Source organism: Rattus norvegicus, chromosome 1 (genome assembly GCF_036323735.1).
Source record: "Rattus norvegicus strain BN/NHsdMcwi chromosome 1, GRCr8, whole genome shotgun sequence".
NCBI lineage: Eukaryota > Metazoa > Chordata > Mammalia > Rodentia > Muridae > Rattus > Rattus norvegicus.
The window spans coordinates 97290703-97309738 of NC_086019.1; the positions used below are offsets into that span (position 1 = coordinate 97290703).

General features: G+C 44.4%; 1 protein-coding gene across 8 annotated transcripts in view; it reads right to left on the reverse strand.

Annotated features, from left to right (window-relative positions):
* Tdrd12 (tudor domain containing 12) overlaps positions 1 to 19036 on the reverse strand; it is a 72358-nt gene that overhangs the window by 20423 nt on the left and 32899 nt on the right. For 6 of the 8 annotated variants that reach the window (XM_017590063.3, XM_039100861.2, XM_063277978.1 and 3 more), the window contains 10 exons: positions 15968 to 16048; positions 9890 to 9950; positions 9448 to 9555; positions 5625 to 5810; positions 3927 to 4083; positions 3218 to 3345; positions 2196 to 2387; positions 1758 to 1886; positions 991 to 1108; positions 173 to 312 (listed from right to left, as the gene is read on the reverse strand). In XM_017590063.3, coding sequence (XP_017445552.1) covers positions 173 to 312; positions 991 to 1108; positions 1758 to 1886; positions 2196 to 2387; positions 3218 to 3345; positions 3927 to 4083; positions 5625 to 5810; positions 9448 to 9555; positions 9890 to 9950; positions 15968 to 16048 — 1300 coding nt within the window. Of the gene's footprint in view, positions 1 to 172; positions 313 to 990; positions 1109 to 1757; positions 1887 to 2195; positions 2388 to 3217; positions 3346 to 3926; positions 4084 to 5624; positions 5811 to 6862; positions 6938 to 9447; positions 9556 to 9889; positions 9951 to 15967; positions 16049 to 19036 lie in introns of those variants that run through there. The other 2 variants (XM_063277999.1, XM_039100864.2) reach the window with 2 other exon arrangements.

Below are 19036 nucleotides of genomic sequence, written 5' to 3' on the forward strand. Positions count from 1 at the left end.
ACCACACACATATACATACCACACACACATATACATACCACACACACATACATACCACACACACACATATATACATACCACACACACACATATACATACCACAGACACACACACACACACACACACACACACACACACACGAAACAAGAAACATTATAAAAATTGATCAAACCTGCTCAGTTAAACTCTGAAAATGATCAGACATGCAATACAGGCGTCCACCAAATACTTTTGGTGAGGAAGGAAAGCTGAAGTGAACCACGCATGTGGCATCGGTGATGGCCAAGAGCGGTATGCAGTCATCTGTTAAGGCTGGAGAAAAGAGTTTCTCTAAGGTCCCATAAATGGGTGTTTCTGCATAAACTCTGATTAACAGGCCCAGAACCCACACTGTACCATGTTTCTGTATGATATTTTGTTTCCTTATTTGAGGTGCAGAGGACTGAAGTCAGGGCTCATGCCTGCTAGGCAGAAGCTCAACCATTAAGCTATGCCCACAACCTGCATCACACTTTAAATATGCAAAGCACCATTTTTCTCCCTCTCCCCGCCACAAAAAAATGCTACAATATACTGATAAAATTCCAGAGGACAGTGGGCTCTCTTTTAGCTTGAAAATTCCCTTCCTCTGGTGTAATCAGGCTGCCCAGAGAGTTTTCCCTTGCTGTGGACATCCTGACCTTTATGTTTCTGTGATTAACCTTAATATCATTTCAGATGTGTACATGAATGTATGAATGAATGGACAAACAGATGCACAGACCAGCATAGACTTTATACATAGGGGAACCAAACTGGAACTCCAGGAAGAACTCTGCCTGCTAAGCTGAGAACCCTGTGGTACCTAGATTTGCCTTTTAAGAAGGAGACTAATTTTTCATTTTAGACTGAATTCTGAAACCTTAAAAACCATGAGCCATCTGAAGATGAGAAATTGGAGAGATGATCCCTACTGCTCAGTCTTGTCTGAATAGAAATTAAAGTACTTACTTAACACAATATGGGAGCCAGAGCTTAACTTCTTCTTCCACTGTTCCAAAATACTTTTTAAATTAAAAGCCATTTCTTTATGCATTTTCAAGCAAAATATTGAATTGCTTTCTACTACCTAAAGATGAAATCAAAGCCGTCAGTTCATCGCCACGCCCACGTGAGCTCAGCCCATGGTTCCACTGGTACCCACCAGGGTCGAGTCTGAATCAGCAGCAGTAGTATAAACCATCCCCAAGGGTCTACAGATCTCACCTAAAGATCTGCTTTTAGTGAAACACTATTTGCAAAACTATTTCCCTTTTAGATAACATGGACGTCTGAGCACACATACACATGTGTACAGCTACATCAGATATGCGTGCTACCCTTAATAAGGCCTTTTAAGCTGTATGTTGTAGCTTATTATGATGGAAAGAAAGACATGGTGCTGGGTTTTTCATTTTGTATTTGGCTTTGTTTCTACTCTTTAGCATTAATGTTTATAGAATTAGATTAAAAAGGCTAAACCTTACAACGTGTTTGACTCTTCCGTCCACAATGTAGACGACCGACTTAGTTTTCTTACGAGTACTGATGCTCACGTGTTTTCACCAAACAAAGCTTGCACACTTCCTCTGACACAGCCTCACAGCCTCACAGCCTCCAGAGCCTGTGCTACCCTGTGAGACTGCATCTCCCTAGCCCTCTCCGCACATTTCTGTCCAGCAGAGTCTGCTCTGGCTCCCACCAATGGTGGACATGTCCCAGTGTGAGCACAGGCTTACCTTACATACAATCTCTGTCTCTGCTACGGAGCAGGTAAAGATCAAGGTCTTCTGGGCCTGACTTGGAACAAAGTCAAGAACTTGGAGTAAAGTCGAGGTTTTCTCGCACTCCAGGCACAGATGCACTACCTGCCGATGAACACGGAAACAAGTGGTTTCTGAGCTGTCAAAGCTCCGCAGCTGCACTTCTCCCAGAGATTATTCTTGTAACAAGAAAGTGCAAAGGAAATAAATATAAATGTAACTTATGCTTACAAATTTGAGGACAAAGCACAGTTATCATCTAACAGGCAGCACGAATACAACTTGTTTGTATTCAAGGGGCTGCTTTAAGTGAAACACCATTTGCAAGACTATTTCTCTTTTAAATGACATGCACAAGAGTGTGCGAATACTCAGGTGTCTATTCACTCATGCACACCAGTCCCTCCCCATCACCTGCTGGACACTGCCGTAGAGGGCAGCCTCCTCCAGGGCAGTGATCACGACGTGGGGATCCTTCATGAACTCTCTGACTAGATGCTCTATGTGTCTGTTCCAGTGAACACCCACGGCTACAATCTGGTGTGGCGCAGACTCCCGCTCCTCCACTTCAACGTTTTTTTTAAAGTTATCTAATATGGCAAACATCTGAAAAATTAGTAAATTTAATCTTTGTTTCAAAATAAAGAATTAGCTAGAACACAGAATTCAGGGACTCTAATGTTTTTAGTGTGTTGAAAGACTTTCCAAAAATAAAAATGAAAAAACGTTTTCAAAAGAAGAAAATACACTGTCAACAAACACTATAAAATTCTACTGGATGTTTGTGACAAGGGGTTAGCATGCTTATGTTAAAGACTTCAAAACTCACTTACAGAAAGATGACCCCAGCAAATAAAAACAACCAACACATAGGACGAATAGACACAATGATCAATTTGCATTATTTTCTAACAAGCCAAGGAAATAGAAACTAAGCAAATAGGAACCCACTGTTTACAAGTTGGCATGGAAAACAAAGCAAAATACAAGGCAGGCCCCAGTTTCTGCAGGGCAGACATGCTGACAACAACAGACTGTCCGCTGCTCAGACAAGCACTGATGCAAAGCAGATCAGGTAAGAACCAGCTTGGGAATGCGCTCCGACTTCAAAGGAGCCACAGTCACTAAGAGACAAAGCCTGAGCCCTACCTGGGGCTACCATCACTCCCAAAACTACTGCTCTTGGTTGGCTTGTCAGCTCCTAACAAATGCTTCAAAAAACTCAGAGTGTATGGCTCAGCAGGAGAGTGTCTCCCTAGCATGCACAGGGCACAGGTTTAAAATAAGTTGTTACAAGCAATAATAAGCATGCTACAGAACAGTATAGCACTATTAACTACAGAGTTTAACTCTTAAATCAGCGAGGAGCTGACACATTTCAGAAACATTCGTGATACTATGATGAATAGCAGTGGACACCCAGTATGTCTACTCACTTGTTCGTTAGCTTCGAAGAACAGTACGTGCACTTCATCCAGAACCAGGTGGCAGAGTCTAAGGAATAACAAGCTTCGGTACGTGAGAAGTCTCAGAAGGCTGTGTGGCGTTGTGACAATCACATCACCTACATTCAGAAAAAACAATGAGCATCTTTAGGTTTTCTACGGGTTTCTCCAATACTTCCTTCACCATGATTCCACTTCCTTCTCAGCGCTCATTTTTCTACTGGGTGAGCAAGGCAAGTAAGCCCCTGTCCACCCTGTCTGAGCCTGCAATATCTGACCACCCGCCTGCTGCCATGACTCTGCTTGCCTAAGAGGCAGATTTCCTCAGCCCTGTGCACAGCATCTGACAGTGAATGTTCAGTAGCATTTGATTTGACAACTGAAGGAAATCATGCACTTTTCACAGACCCGAGTCAAGACCGAACCTTCACCACTGACACCCACTGGTAACTAAGAAGTCAAGTCAGGACCAATGGCTAGCAACTGAGGTCCCAGCTACCTAGGCAAGCTCACTGACTTCTTTTTTTTTTTTTATTTTTTTTTATTTTTTAGATCCAATTGGTTAAGATATAATTGCCCACTTAAACATACAAAGCCCGGTACTATCCATCCCTTGAGAACATTAATAACAACCCTGTAAATACACAGAAGCTCACTGACTTCTGCAAAAAAACCCAACAAGCTTGGAAAGGATGCTTACATCCCCTTGGAAGCTTCATATTTTTGGCTTCGTCTTTGTGAAGTCCAATTGTTAATAACACAGGATGAAGAGGCCTGGAGGACATGCTATAGTCTCCCAACAACTCAAAAATAAACTGAGCCTTTTTCCACCCTGGACACACGATGACTGCAAGAGGCTGCAAAGACAAACAGATCCAAGTGACTTCGGATAGTCGTGAGGAATCAAACACAGCATCTGTGAAACATCCAGACCGTCTCCTATCACCACCATACAGATGAGCAAAGTTATCATTTCACTAGAGTGGGTTTAGAAACACTGAACTAGTTCTTCAGCTGAGCTAATGCACTCCCTCGGTCTTTTAAACCCTAGCATACTCTTACACGGTAGGGCCAATTATTGTTTTATTCCACAGGATAAGAGTCTGAGGCTCCACAGAGGCGGAGTCGGTCCTCACGGCTGCACAGCTAATGTATCAGCAAGAAACTAAGCACCCAGAAGTCTGGCTCCGCTCCTGCTCCTAAGCACTGGAATGAAGGAATGGCTTAAGAGAGGCACTGCCTCTTCCCCAGGAGACTGCCTCCTGAACTCAGCTCTCCACTGGCCTCACTCCCCAGGTGGCCTGCCTGCCACCACTTAATGGTTTCATCAATGAGCCTAGTCTCCTCCTCCTTCTAGGAAGGTCCCAACAGGTGCCAACTTCTCCACGGGCCTGAAAGCAGGCTGTCTGTGGAGACAAGGAGAAAACAGAGGACACATAGGGTAAGGGCTGGATGTCACTTTCAGCCCTAAAAGAGGCTCTGGTCTGCCTCAGCACAAAATGGCACTTCCGCCATCAGCTGGGCCCAGCTACTTGCTAACCTAACTCAGGGGCGTAAATGCATCCATTGAAGTCCATACAAAACTAGTGTAAATTTCCAAGATAAATCATCATACTGCATGGTAGGATTAGGAAAAACAAACAACAAAACACACACAACTCAGTAAGCATCTGTACTGCATCTTTTGTGCTGTGATCTGGGATGGAGGTTTTATAACAACTGTTCTCTACAGTGCCTTACTATCCATCACCAGTTTGTCCTTGTGTCCCATTTCCCTCCTTTCTTATTCATGGGCAAAGATTATTAAAACATCATCTCGTGCTATCAATCATAGCACAGAGAATTACAACAGAAACCGAACTTCTAATCACATACTCACCACTTGTCAGTTAAGCCAGCAGCTTCCCTTGCACCAATGCAGTAATAAGACATGGCCTGACCATCTCATCCGCTGGGGTGACAATTATATGAATTATGCTAACATCATTTTACAGACTCTACATTCAACTCTAAAAAGCCACGACTCTTGTGCCCAGCAAGGCCCATGGATGGACCTCAGGAAGAGTTATTGTGAACTTGGAGACACAACACTGAGAAAGCAAAGGCTACTTTCTAATAGCCCAGGTTTACCGTGTTCTAACAGTGTCTTAATGTGTATCCAAGGCTGACCTCAAATTCATTATTTAGCCCAGGCTGGCCTCAAATTTGTAATCCTATTGCCTCAGTGTCCCAAATACTGGGAAAATCGGCCTGTGCCAACAAGTCAGGCTGATAATTCAGCTTCTAGTCTAGTGGTTTGGGAAAATTTTAGTAATACAATCTTTTCTTTACCAAACAAATATAGACGTGTCATTTGAAAGCAAACATTTAATCCATTTCAAAATGATCTCCAACTTACTCCATTTCTACTTGGTAATGACTTGTAGCAGCCCCCCATCTGCAAAATCGTAAGCAGCGGTGGCAGGTACAACAAGGGGTCATTTCCACAGTGAGAAATGACAACCACATCACAGCCACGTGCAATAGGAGGCCAAGAGTAAGATGCAGTGTGGCTGGGTCCTGGAAACTTGTTTCTTTGAAGAGCCTACAGAGAAGACAGTGGGGGGAGGGGAAGAGAAAGACATAAATGACAAGGGAACCTTCTGTCTCCAAGCTCCACGCATCTCACTGTCACCACCAGGACACCTGCACGCATGGCCTATTCTGGTGGTCTAAGACCTACTATGAGCTCTGCACGGACACTTCCCAACTATCAAATCCCTATTTTAAAACTACTGGTTCTTTGACACTATTAAAGGGTCTACTGAGTAGCCAGCCCAAACCAGATGACTAAAGCACACTGCAACAAGAATATGGCTTTGTCTCCTAGTCCCTTAATAATCTGCCAGGCCATCTGCCTCATTGTAAAACTATTCCTTATTTGATTTTTGAAACAGGATCTTGGTAGGCTAGCCCCAGGCTCTTTTTTCCACATGAATGGGTGCTCTGTCTGCATGTGTTGTTTGTGCACCATATTCATGCCAGTGGAGGGCCACAAGATCCACTGGAATTGGACAGACAGTTCTGGGCCACCATGTGGGTGCTGAAGAGCAAACTGGGTCTTCTGCAAGAACAACAAGTACTCTCTAATGTTGAGCCATTACTCTCTAGTCCCAAACTTTTGATTCTCTTGCCACAGCTTTCCAGGTGCTGGGATTACAGATATATGCCACCTTACCTACATGCTTTTATTGGCAAATTATTCCCTCTACCTATCACTAAAACCAGAATGTTTCAGAAGTCTGAGACCACAAGTATGCTTTCCCAAAAGGTATTGAATTCTCTGTGCTACCCTCCTTCCCAAAGCCCTGAGCTTCCAGCTGAGCTCAAGGGCCATGTGGCAGCTTCCTCCTTTGCCTGCAGCTCATGTGATCTTCATTCTTGACACTCTTGAGAAGAGACTTCAGTAGTTTCTGGACATGGGGTAGAGGAAGTACATTTTCTTGAGATTTTACAAACCTGAAAACCTATTTCTACCCACATAGCTCACTGAGAACCTAAGTATAGACCTCTTTGTAGGACTGGAATAACTAAATGCTCAAGCCCTAGGTCCCCAGAGCAGCTGGGTACAAGCCTGTGGTTATTCTGAAACTTGACCTCTGCAGGGATCACTTCTTCCATAGCAACTTTCATGACCTCTATATCTGAGTTCAGACGGGTCAAAGCCATGTGCTTATCCAAAGTCTGTTCATTTGTGCTAGTTAGGAACTGTCAACATCAACATGCGAATTCATGTCATTTGGGTCCACAAAATGTTCACTGTCCCTCCTCAGAGAACCTCTTGCCCTGTTCCTTTTCCTAGCAATCTAGTTTCAGACCTTAGTTAAACCTGAGTCTCGATTCTATGTTGCTCTCTCCGCTCACTTGCATTTCATACCTCACACCTACTACTTATAAAGATGCTTTTGTTACTTCTTACTCTTTGGTTTCTGAATGTTCCTGCCCTTCAACTTTGTGTGTGCTGAGAGGGTTTCATGTAACTCTAGCTGTCCATGAATTGTTCTTCCTGAGATTGCAGGTATAAACTACATCAGCAACCATTTAAAGTCTAAGTCCGGTCCTTTTCTTCTTGCACATTAAGCCATGAATCCACAGGGAACAGATCCAGCAGCTCAGCTCTTCTGTTAGCTCTCACAAAGTACTTCTCTGGCTAGACAGCTGGAGCCCCAGTTGAACCCTGTTGTTACATTCATCTTTGGCTTGCTTTCCCCTCATTTTCCTGTACATGTTTCAGGAACCAATCAGCTCTCTACAATGTATGTTCAATCAAGACACATACTGATTTTCTTGGCTTGTTTACAACACTGCCAGCAGCATGCCGAGAGGTTTGCTGTGGTAATGTTCACAGGGCGTTCCTTTTTAAACAGTACCCCTTCCCTTGACACTTTCAACACCAGCCTTGTTGTAGATTTGGATAGATGTGGTCACAGCACAGCTGCTTGCTTCCCCCAGGCCTGGAGAACATCAGTGAGTACAGCTTTCCCTTCACTGAAAGGGCTAGGGACACATCCAGCACGGAGCAAGGGTTCCTTCTCTCCCTTTGTGTTTGCCACTATGGTCAATTGTAACAAGATCCTGATCCAGCTGAAAGGAAGTTCCTGCACCTCAAAAGCAGAAATACAAAATGTTACTGTCAAACAGATGCAATATCTTCTTGTATTTATGGCAGTAGTTTCCTTGTTAGAAATCAAGTCTCATTGTGCTGCCCATGCTGACTCCAAAGTCCTGAGCTCAGGGAATCCTTGTGCCTCAGTCTCCCAAGTTGCTGGGAGTGCAGGCCCATAGCATTTCGCCTAGTGATGCCTACTTTCTAGCAGTCTCTACTCCCTGCATGGAGTTTGGTTTGGTTTCTCCTTTTTTAGGTGAAGGATTATCATCAGAATGTTTACAGTCGGCAGTTTGTTCACACTGAAGAGAGATACTGTCCTGACAAGCAGCTTAGACAGTGAGGCAAATCTTGTCATCATGGAACCTAACACAGCAGGAAGACAGGGTGGCAGGGTGAAAATGCCTGGAACAGTTTTAAGTAGTACCATGAAACATTCTCCAGAAAGTGACTCTAGTTATCCACCACTTAGAATAATACACACTGGTAGGGCACAATCAAGAAACAGACGAGATAAAAACCAAACCAAACCAAAACAAACAAACAAAAAAAAAGCTTTTAATCCCAGCATTTTGGAGGTAGAGGCTGGAGGATCTCTGTAAGTTCAAGGCCAGCCTGGTGTACAGAGTGAGTTTGAGGACAGCCAGAATAACACAGAGAAACCCGGTTTTGAGAAACAAGCAAACAAATCTAAAACAACAACAATAATCAACCAGCAGAGTGTGGCTGTTTACTTGTCCCCGTGTCCCTCCTGCCCTCTTAAGTCAGCCACTCTGCACCTGTCTACTATCTTTTACCCCGTAAAAGCTCCTCTCTACTCAAAACCTCACAATCTCTTCTCATTCTGTTCATTCTTATGCTTTGGCTTCTTATTATTCAAAAGCAAACCTTCGCCTTTTCTTTAAAATCAGGAAGGAAACACAAATATGTTTAACTGATTTACCAAGAGAAATCTCTAGGTTATAATGAAATTTTGAAAAGGATGGGCAAACAACTATTACAACTGTCCTAGAATGTGTTCTAACCTCCCTCCAAAGGCCTATCTGAAAATTTACTTCAGAACATCTGGGAGGTGGTGGCACATGCCTTTAATCCCAGCACTCAGGATGCAGAGGCAGGCAGATCTATCTGAGTTCGAGGCCAGACTGGTCTACAGAGTCAATTCCAGAACAGTCAGAGCTACACAGAGAGACTGTGTCAAAAAAAAAGAAAAGAAAAGTTACTTCAGAACAGGACCAACAGTTGCACAATGGGGTTTTGTATAAAATAGTTAATCTTCTGGGAAGTTAGTTAATCTAGACTTTATGACTACATGAGAAATAAATCACAAAAGATTTCAAGAGAACTTCAGAAGCAAGAATTATGCAATGTAGCCTTAGAAGTGTTTATTTAAAATTCTCCTATGAGGCTGGGGTATGGTTCAGCGATAAATGCACACCCAGGATGCACAAAGCCCATCGCTCGGATTCCATACCCATCGCTCTTAGAACGGAACAGACAAAGCAAAACAAAGTAACCCTCTGTGCTGGAAAAGGCTGGCATTTCCTCAGGAGTCTGGCTTTAAGAACACGTTCACCTTCTTCAGGTCTGCTGACAGAGGTGATTTATCCAGTGTGAGGCAGGGCTCGATCCTGTTCCGGAGCACCACACCAGGCTGCAATGTGCCCAGCTTCACCTTCTGCAACTAACCAACACAGACATTAGACAACAGCAGCCAGGTCTTCCTTACGAGGCGGCAGAGTATTAAGGGCTTTACCAAGAAGAAAACTGTTTTCTTGGAGATCATCATGTAAAAACCTAGAATACATGCTTCCTGGAAAACACTACGACCACCCAAACTAAAGACCATTTGTTCCCCTAATAAGACATAGGCACTGCACTATAGCAGTGAATCTCTGGATTCTGCAAAAACCAGGACTTGGGGAAAACCAATCTAAGGGAATCTGAAGGGAGAAAGGAGGCTTAATAACAATACTAGTTTCTCTTGTTTGCTCTTCTATCTTTAGAGTTTGTAATACCTGGTGCAGGTCAGAGATCTCATCAGCTCTCAAAGGATCAGGATTTAGAAACTGTAGTAATCTGTAAACAAGTTTAAAGGACAACTTAAAGAAAGAAGTAGCTTACATTTCCCCACTGAAATCCTATTTAACTCTTCCCCTGTGGAGGGAGACACAGTGGGAAAACACTGTGCTCTGTCTTGCTGGCTTCACTACCATGTGAGGATCAAGGAGGTCACACTAGTTTCCTGTTTTCCACTCGAAACCTGGGCTACCTCAATCACCAATGTCCTGCAGGGTTTAAAAGGAGCCCCAGTTAAAATCAGAACCACTGGTCCAATTATCACCTTTATTTTATAGTCAGAAATACCAGATGAGGAATTGTCTCTGCTAATGCAGAGAAGAAGTTATTTGAAAGCACTTTTCTTTATACCCAGACCAACTCACTCCTCAATATTGGTAAAGACTGCTGAGAGCAGCAAGGAAGTCACACCATTTCCTGCGATGGGAACTTGAGATGTGTGGTGGTCACATAGTGAACCACATTCTTTCCTGAAACACCATTCAAGCCTACAGACTTTTTTTGTGGTTGTTGTTTTTGTTTGGTTGGATTTTTGTTTTGTTTTGTTTTGTTTTGAGAACAGGGTTTCTCTCTGTAGCCTGGCTGGCCTGGAACTGGAAAAGTGACCAGGCTGGCCTCAAACTCACAGAGCTCTGCCTGCCTCTGCCTCCAGAGTGCTGAGATTAAAGGTGTGCACCAACACTGCCTGGCTGAGATTCTTTTTTTAATGCAAAAGCTCCAAGGCCTTGCTCTCTCTCAGCTGACGAATGAGAAAGTAAGTGTGCAGTGGACGCTCAGACTCATGCTGAGTGGAGACCACACATCAGGGAACTCTGCTTAGCTTACTAGGCCCTAGAACACAGCACAGAGAAAAGTCTCTGCCCTTAAGAAGTCAAAAAGAACAGGGAAAAAAAAAAAAAAAGAAGAACCACAGCATCAAGAGCAGCAACGATACCTCCCAAAACGACTAGCACCATTAAGAAAACTGAAAGACGTCACATGTATGAAAAAGGACATGACACTATGGTTCATCTTAATTCTAACTTGATTGGTTTGAGAAAATCCTAGGACATTAATAAAGCACAACCTGGTGTGCCTAGGAAGGCATTAGGATGCAGTCAGCACATTCAACTGTAACTGAGGGTAGACGAACCCTAAACGTGGGTAATAATATCCTGTTGGCTGGAGGCTAGCTGGAACAAAAGCAGAGGCATACCAGCGCAGGTATGTGATCTCTCACCCTGTCTCTTAGCCACCGTAAGGTAAGCCATCCACTCACCTACACCCATACCAGATATCTTAACCTATTATCAAAGTAGTCCCCAGTACATCTGGCCTTAGTGTCAAAATCTTTCAAAATAATGCTACAGGAAGGCACTACCAACAGAACTGTGCAGCTCGTCTCACCTATGGCCAAGGTTGGCTGAGGAGGTTGGCAAGAGGTTTTAACTATGCTTTAGGCCCAACATAAAGTTCTCGGCATCTTCAGAGGCCCTCAGAGGAGCAGAGTAGGTTTCTAACTCAACACCCAAGAAATTCCTAAAGAGATCTGTTATACTGCAGCTCCTCACACACCCTGGAGGAAAGCCGAAGACACAGGCAGTTATAGGGGAGTTGAAACAACAGGACCGAAGGAAGCTCCAGGACACAGAAGTTTGACAGGCAGATGAAACCAAAGGGAGTTCTCTGGGAACTCTCTCTTTTAAGAACACTCTTTCAATTCAGAAAGTAAACGGTTTCAGGGATCCCCTGAGATTGACAGATGTACCAGGCCCTCCTCCTCAGGAATGTGTAAGTTGTAGGATTGCTGAGAGACAGCCTCAAACAGCAACCCTGCTGCAAGATCAGAGAGAGCTGGGCTATCTGGAAAGAACGCTCTTCAACCTGCTGAGCTGCCTGCAGTCTTGCATGTGGTGCACTGCAGGATTCCAGGTTTTGGAAACTTGGCAATGCTGGGTTGGGCCTTTTGTGATTCAGCTGTCTTGAGTGATTATTGCTCAGGCAAGAGACCCCATTCAACTTACCAGGTTGCAAAGTTGTATTTTGTTAGTGTCTGTATTATGTCTGTTAGTTTCCTGGCTGAGGTAAATGGTCATTGGCCCATGCCTCCCCAGAAATAGTGCGTGGCCTACAACACTGCTGTATGGACCTCTGCTCTGCCTATGGATCCACATACTTCTATCACCCATTTCAAAAGAATGGGTGGCATGCAGTCCGGAATGGGTATGGTGGCCCACTATTGGGAGATGGAGTTATGTGAAGGACACAGGTCTAAGAAAGAAGCACAGTGGGTTGAACAGTGCCATTAGCATGACAGATAGGAAAGGAAGCCCTGGGCTCCAGCAGAAAAGCCTAGCTGGGTCCCTCAAAGGCAAGAATGCTGGAGGAAAGGGCGTCTTCCAGTCCTCCTTCACTCCTCTAACCACAAACCGTGCACATGGCTGCACAAGCCTTCAGACAGCGCTGCTGCTCTCAGGTACTCCTTTTCTGGTTATGGGGGATGGTAACTCGTGTTTCCACCACTGTCATAAAGCATTAGCCAAAAGCAACTTGGAGAGGAAATGGCTTATTTGGCTTACACATCCCAGGTCACAGTCCTTAGAGGGAAAGCAAGGCAGGAACCTAGAGGCATGAACTAAAGCAGCAATCATGAAGGTGCTGCTTGCTGACTTGCTGCATCTTCTTGATGGAGGCTGGCTCCTTGAGGATATACTCTTTGAAGACCTTGTACACTATTTCAAGCTCCAAGCTGTGTTGTCTGGCATCTCTTGGGTTGTTTTATGGTTTTTAAATAAGACTCTGTGACCTAGGAAGCATCTGTCACCCTAGTTCTTCCTCTTCAAAGGCAAGTCTGACTGATGTGAGCAGTGTCTCTCACTCTTCCAGGATTTCCACTGCCCCGGCTGTTTCTTGAGCACATGCAGTCCAAACCTCTGCCAGGAGTTGCTGAGGACTGGATGGCGCCCTTGTACTTTTCTTCTCTGAAATACAACTCAGCTTGGGCACAAGCCTGGCAATCTGTTGCTAAGTCTTCCTGGCTCACGCTCCATTTGGATGGCTTCTCATAAAGCTCCTCATACTGACTGTGGCCACCTTTTTCAAATTACACAGCTGCTTGATTGTAATAAAATTCAGTATGGTAGGGTCTAGTTCCTCGGCTCAATCCTAATGCTTCAGGGCCATTTCAGATCTTTCTTCTTGGTTATATCACTCCCTAACTCTTCTTTCCTTTAGTACCTCTTCTTACTCTACAGTACATCTTTTGACTTAGCCTTTTCTGAGAGGAAAGAGGGTTGGGGGATACTGTGGTTTCTCCCTCTTCATTTTTTATGCTCAGATGAACCCTGGGGAGTACATGGAGAATGGCCATGATCTGGTAATCTCACAGTCCAAGACTGGATGGCTTTGTAGTTTCTCTATTAGTAGGTAGGATCCCTGAGCAGTGTCCTCATACTGAAATCACATTCTGACTTTGGTATGGGTTAGACATGTTGAAGGGTATGTAAATTTCCTCTCCGCCAATCACCTTTCTCTCTGTGTTCTATAAGACCTTGTAAATTGAGAGTTATCTGCTTTTTCTTTATGTTTATGTGGTGTGTGCATGTGCGTGCTCGCAAATTTGTGTTTGTGTTTGAATTTGTGGGGAGGCGGAGATTGGGGACAAGAGTCATCTTTGAGGCATGATCTCTCAGTCAAACCCACAGCTCACCAATACAGGCAGTCCCAAAGCCAGCTTGCACCAGGGATTCCATTTCCATCTTTTGAGGCTAGAACTAAAGGAGCACTACTATGTCCATTCAGCATTTACATGTGTTCTGGAAATCTAGGTTTCTACACTCTTGCTTGCGTGGTAATTGCATTATTGCTCAAACATTTCCCCAACCCATTTTATGTATTAAAATCATTTTATAACTTTTAAAAATCATTTATGTACATGTATGTGCACACAAGTATACAGGTACAGTTTAGCAGACAACTGATAACAGTTGGTTTTCTCCTTCCACCATGGGAATCTTGGGGATGGATCCACTCAGGCTTGGCAGCAAGAAACTGATTGCTGAAACATCTCACCAGTCCTAAAGCCTTTAAAGATAGACATGTAGCAGGGTAGTGGTCTTTAATCCCAGAACTCAGGACACAGAGGCAGGAGGATCTCTGTGAGCTCCAGGCCAGCCTGGTATACAGAGTGAGTTCCAGGACAGCCAGAGCTGCATACAGCTACTCTGTCTCAAAAACACCAAACCAAAGCCCCATGTGTATTATTTTTCTTTATGCAGGGGTGAAAAAATCAAAGAACTACTTGAGGCAGTCAATCTTTCTTTCCATATGGGAGCTGGGGATTGAATTCATGATTAGTTTGGTGGCAAGCACCTTCACCCACTGAGCCATCTTGCCTGCCATTCTTTGTTTCAAGTCATCTTCACAGGGCTTAGCGACTCGATTTTTTCATGAATAGCCCTTGTTTCAGTTGGGTTTTAGGTCAAAGATACTGTAATAATCTCTGAAAGCCTTCTGGTAGTTTCCTTTCCTGGCAGAGGCTTCAGATGATTGCTACAGATAGAGTTCAGGGCTCAAGGGATCAATAACAGCCTCAGAGTAGCATGGGAAGTCATCACTGATGTCACTGGCACTCAGTGCCTCATTGCCATGCTGGATAGCTTTACGTCAACTTGACAAATGCTACATCTATCTAAAATGAGGGAACCGCAATTGAGAAAATGCCTTCATAAGATCTAGCTGTAGGATATTTTCTTAATCAGGGATTCATAGGGGAGGACCCAACCCATTTTGGGGGTGCCACCCCTGGGCTGGTGGCCCTGGGTTCTGTAAGAACACAGGTTGAGCAATCAATCCATGGTGAGCAAGCAACTAAGCAGTACCCTCCCCAGTTCCCGGCATCAGCTCCTGCATCCAGGTAACAGCCCTGTTTGAATTCCTGTCCTGACGTCCTTCAGTGATGGACGGGAATGCTGAAGTATAGGAAGCCAAAGAAGCTGAACCCTTTCCTTCCCAGTTTGCTTTGGCCACACAACAGAAATCCTAACTAGGACACTGACTTTCTTCAGCTCCCTGGAATGTATGGCAGATGACAAACAACCACTGTATCTTTTTCCTTCAGTCAGGACTAAGCAAAGAGCACTTAGCAAGATAGTAGTAGGTAAGACAAGGCTTTATGAGGCATGAAAATAAAGAGTCTGTCATGGTTCACTCAATTATAACTTCAAACTAAATTATAATTTAAAAAATTCTTTGTTCCAAGGAAAATAGTCACTTATAATAGCAATTGTCAAGCAGGAGAGCTTCTCTGGGAGGGGTTGCCAGCATTAGAAGTATTAACCATCAGCCTCACTGTAAGCCCCACACCAGCCTTCAACATACTTGACTCCCATACACGGAGAGGCCTGTACTGGTCAGAGGCCACACAGGGCATGGTGGTTCTGAAAGGTGCCTAAGCAACCTGACAGTGATAAGAACAGTGGGAGAGCATGGACACAAACTATTGTAAGCTGTCAGTCTGGTAACTACAGAGCAGCCAATTACCCAGCTCTCACTGTTTAAGCTGGTAGCATCTAGCATTAAAAAAAAAATCAGAAGCATGGGTATGAACCAGTTTTGTGAGTCAAACAAGCATAAAATAAAATTATTCTGCTGTTAGGAGGAGGTAGACCCATTTAACGTCAGAAAACTGGTAAGGAAAGCAAGCATCACCCACCAAAATCAACAGTCACAAGGTGTAAAAACTGCACCCAACAACATTCAAACACTGCCCACCTCACTGACAGAGTCAGGGTGAGGACGACCCCTTACCAGAACCAAGGTTTAACCCAACCCCACCCTGACATAGCTTAAAAACCATATAGGGGACTTCCTGAATATTTTCTGTTTTATGAGAATGGAGGTTTGAAGTCAACAACAATAGAGGTAAATTCTTGCTTATCATTTTATACAATTATATCAATAAACAATTCAAGTCAGGAAAAAAGAAACTAAGCAAATGAACTAATTCAGCCCAAACAAGCAAACAAACACAGCCTTACTTTACACAGCCATTCTTCTCGTCACAGTCTTTCTTTTCAGTCAACCGCAGTGGCTTCTCACTTGGCTTCTGGCTAAACACACTGGAAACCGGAACACATGAAAAGATTTATTCACAAGTTAACACAGGCAATCCTCACTGCTATTGGTTGCCCACCAGAACCTCGATGACAAGATCCTGCTGCTGAGAATACCACGTGCTTCAGTTGTAAGACACTGAGAAATTGTTGGGGTCAGGGTCCTTTGAGGTCTGTATGCACTACTCACCCACCCCATGAAGCTTTCTGAGAGCTGGTAGCCTCAAGCCTTTAGCACAGCAGGAGTAGTTGCTAAAGAAATAAAAACAGAAACCAAACAACAAAAACCAAAAAACAAAACAATAACAACAAAACAACAACAACCAAAAAAGCAAAACAAAACAAACAAACAAACAAAAACCCAACAAACCAAAAGAAAAATCCCCCAAACTCAAGCAGAGTGAAATCCCTGGTGGAAAGAAGCCAGAAAGCAACAGGCACCCTCCAAAGTCTGCTGCTGAAGAAACCAGGAATGGCCAGCAGTTTCCTTATCAGTTCCCTATCCCTGCAAAGGCAGAGGCCTGGGTACCTGTCTTCTCCATCAGTGAGCTGGGGTTTCAATCCCAGAGTTGCCTAGGATCTTACAGAGAAAGAGAAGCCTCCAGGGCCTAGCCCCAGGGGCTCCTGTTCCCTTATGGGTCAGAAGCCAGAAGACTTCAGAGCCCAGTTCCTACCTGGCTCACTCATTAGTCTGTCCTCAAGACTTGCAGGGGACAGGCTGAATGAAGCTGCAACTCTGAGCTCACTCAGCCAGCTCTCAGCACCTCTAACACTCACTCGCTCTGCAGGGCTGTGGAAGGAAGGTTTCCCTGAAGCTGCTTTCAGCTTCCAAGACCCACAGCTTCAGATTCCAGCCAGTCCAAACCTCAGATCTGTAGCTTCAGAGATTCCTGGCCGTAAGACCTGCTATTCCAGAGACCTGATGCAGACAGAAGACTGGTCCTCCTGCTACTCCTGACCTGCAGACTTCCTCTGCCAAGGGGCTGCTCTCAGCGAGCATCCCAAGGCTCTCTGGAAGCCTCAGAGTTGTAATACTTATCCCAACTGCAATGTCTCTTGGCTAGCATCTCTTGCTACTGACAGTTTAAATGTTTTATTTAAATCTGACATGGCACTCTGTTTTACATTGTTTTCTCCTGTTTAAGGAAGTTAGTCGTAAACTGACAAAGTACCTCCCTGTATTTTATATTTTTGCCATCTCCCTACTCTATCCTTGGAGGAGTATTTGACAAAAGAACAATTCCCTCTCACTGCTTCAAAATAAGGCTGCGACTGGGCTGCAAACTTTTATCCAAATTGTTGAACCCACAAAGATAACTATTTTCTGGGGAAATTTTAAAATAGTAGCCGTAAGGAAGCCCTTAATCTACCCGAACATTACTGTGAGAACAGAGGCTAAACTAACTGTGAAATCATGCGTGGGCTGGCCAGTGCTACTGGAACTACTTTAGTTCTACTATTAGAAACTGCCTGAGTACCAAAGCAACCAAGGGGTAAGTAACAAACAAAATTCTGGAGATTTCTTGGTCTTTTCCCTTCCACTATCAGGCTGAGGGTAGACTAGATGCTAAACTGCACAGCAAATGTAGATTCTCAAAACTTCTGATCAAGACTCCTCTGGCATGGATGACATTAGCTGAAATATCCCACAAAGCGGAGGGAGAACCTGTCAAGACCACATCCAGAGGTGAGGCATGGCCCCCAGGTTGAGGGATGGGGCCACCCACCCATCTCCAAAATTTTAACACAGAAGTGCTCCTGTCTAAAGGAAATACAGGGACAAAGAGTGGAGCAGAGACTGAAGGAAAGGCCATCCAGAGACTGTCCCACCTGGGGATCCATCCCACATGTAGCCAACAAATCAAGACACTATTGCTGACGCCTGGAAGAGCTTGCTGACAGGAGCCTGGTACAGCTGTCTGAGAGGCTCTGCCAGATCCCGACCAACACAGATGCAGATGCTCGAGGCCAACCATCTGACTGCTCACAGGGACCCAACGGGGAAGTTAAGGAAGGACTGAGGAGCTGAAGGGGCCCTATCTGGCATCACTGGGAGGGGAGGCCCTTGGTCCTGTGAAGGCTTGATGCCCCAGAGTAGAGGAATGCTAAGGCAGTGAGACAGGAGTGGGTGGGTGGGTAAGAGGGGTTGGGATAGAAGGGAAACCAGGGAAGGTGATAACATTTGAAATGTAATTAATAAAATATTCAATTAAAAAAAAGACTCCCCGGCATGTCAAAGAAATGAGAGGCAAGGCACTTCAGCCTAAATATGAGGAATTCTTGTTTTCTTTCGGTCTCTGTTTTCTTCTGGTCCTGCCCAAGACCATATTCAATCTCAGTAATTCCAACCCTGCAGCTATCAGCAATGTGTCCTAAATTACAGAAGAAAATTCATCAGTGAACTCAGAGGAAACGGTGAGCCTGTGATCCATGTAAAGGGGAGTCTCTACCCTCTTATTCCTGCTGCTCATCTGTTCCCTAAGTGGCCCAAACAAAACACACAGCAGATTTTCCCAGAATCCCCGTCTAGCCTGGCAGATGTGGAAGAAGAGTACCTGGGATGCTGAGTGTATGTGTGAAGTCTCTATTGCTGCTGGAGTCTAAGGACAATCCAGGCTGAGCACATGCATACCAGCCATGAAGCCACTCACCAATCCAGAAAGAGCTGGTACCGCAGCCACAGAGAACCTGAGACAGCTACTGTGTGATTTCATTGATGTTACCATGTGCACCTTTTTTTCTTTTTAAAGATTTATTTATTATATATAAGTACACTGTAGCTGTCTTCAGACACACCAGAAGAGAGCATCAGATCACATTACAGATGGTTGTGAGTCACCATGTGGTTGCTGGGATTTGAACTCAGGACCTCTGGAAGAGCAGTCAGTGCTCTTAACCTCTGAGCCATCTCTCCAGCCCTCCCATGTGCATCTTAATGAGTGCAGGAGTATAGTCAGACACTCTAGAGAAGATGAGAACTATTCTTGGCGTTCT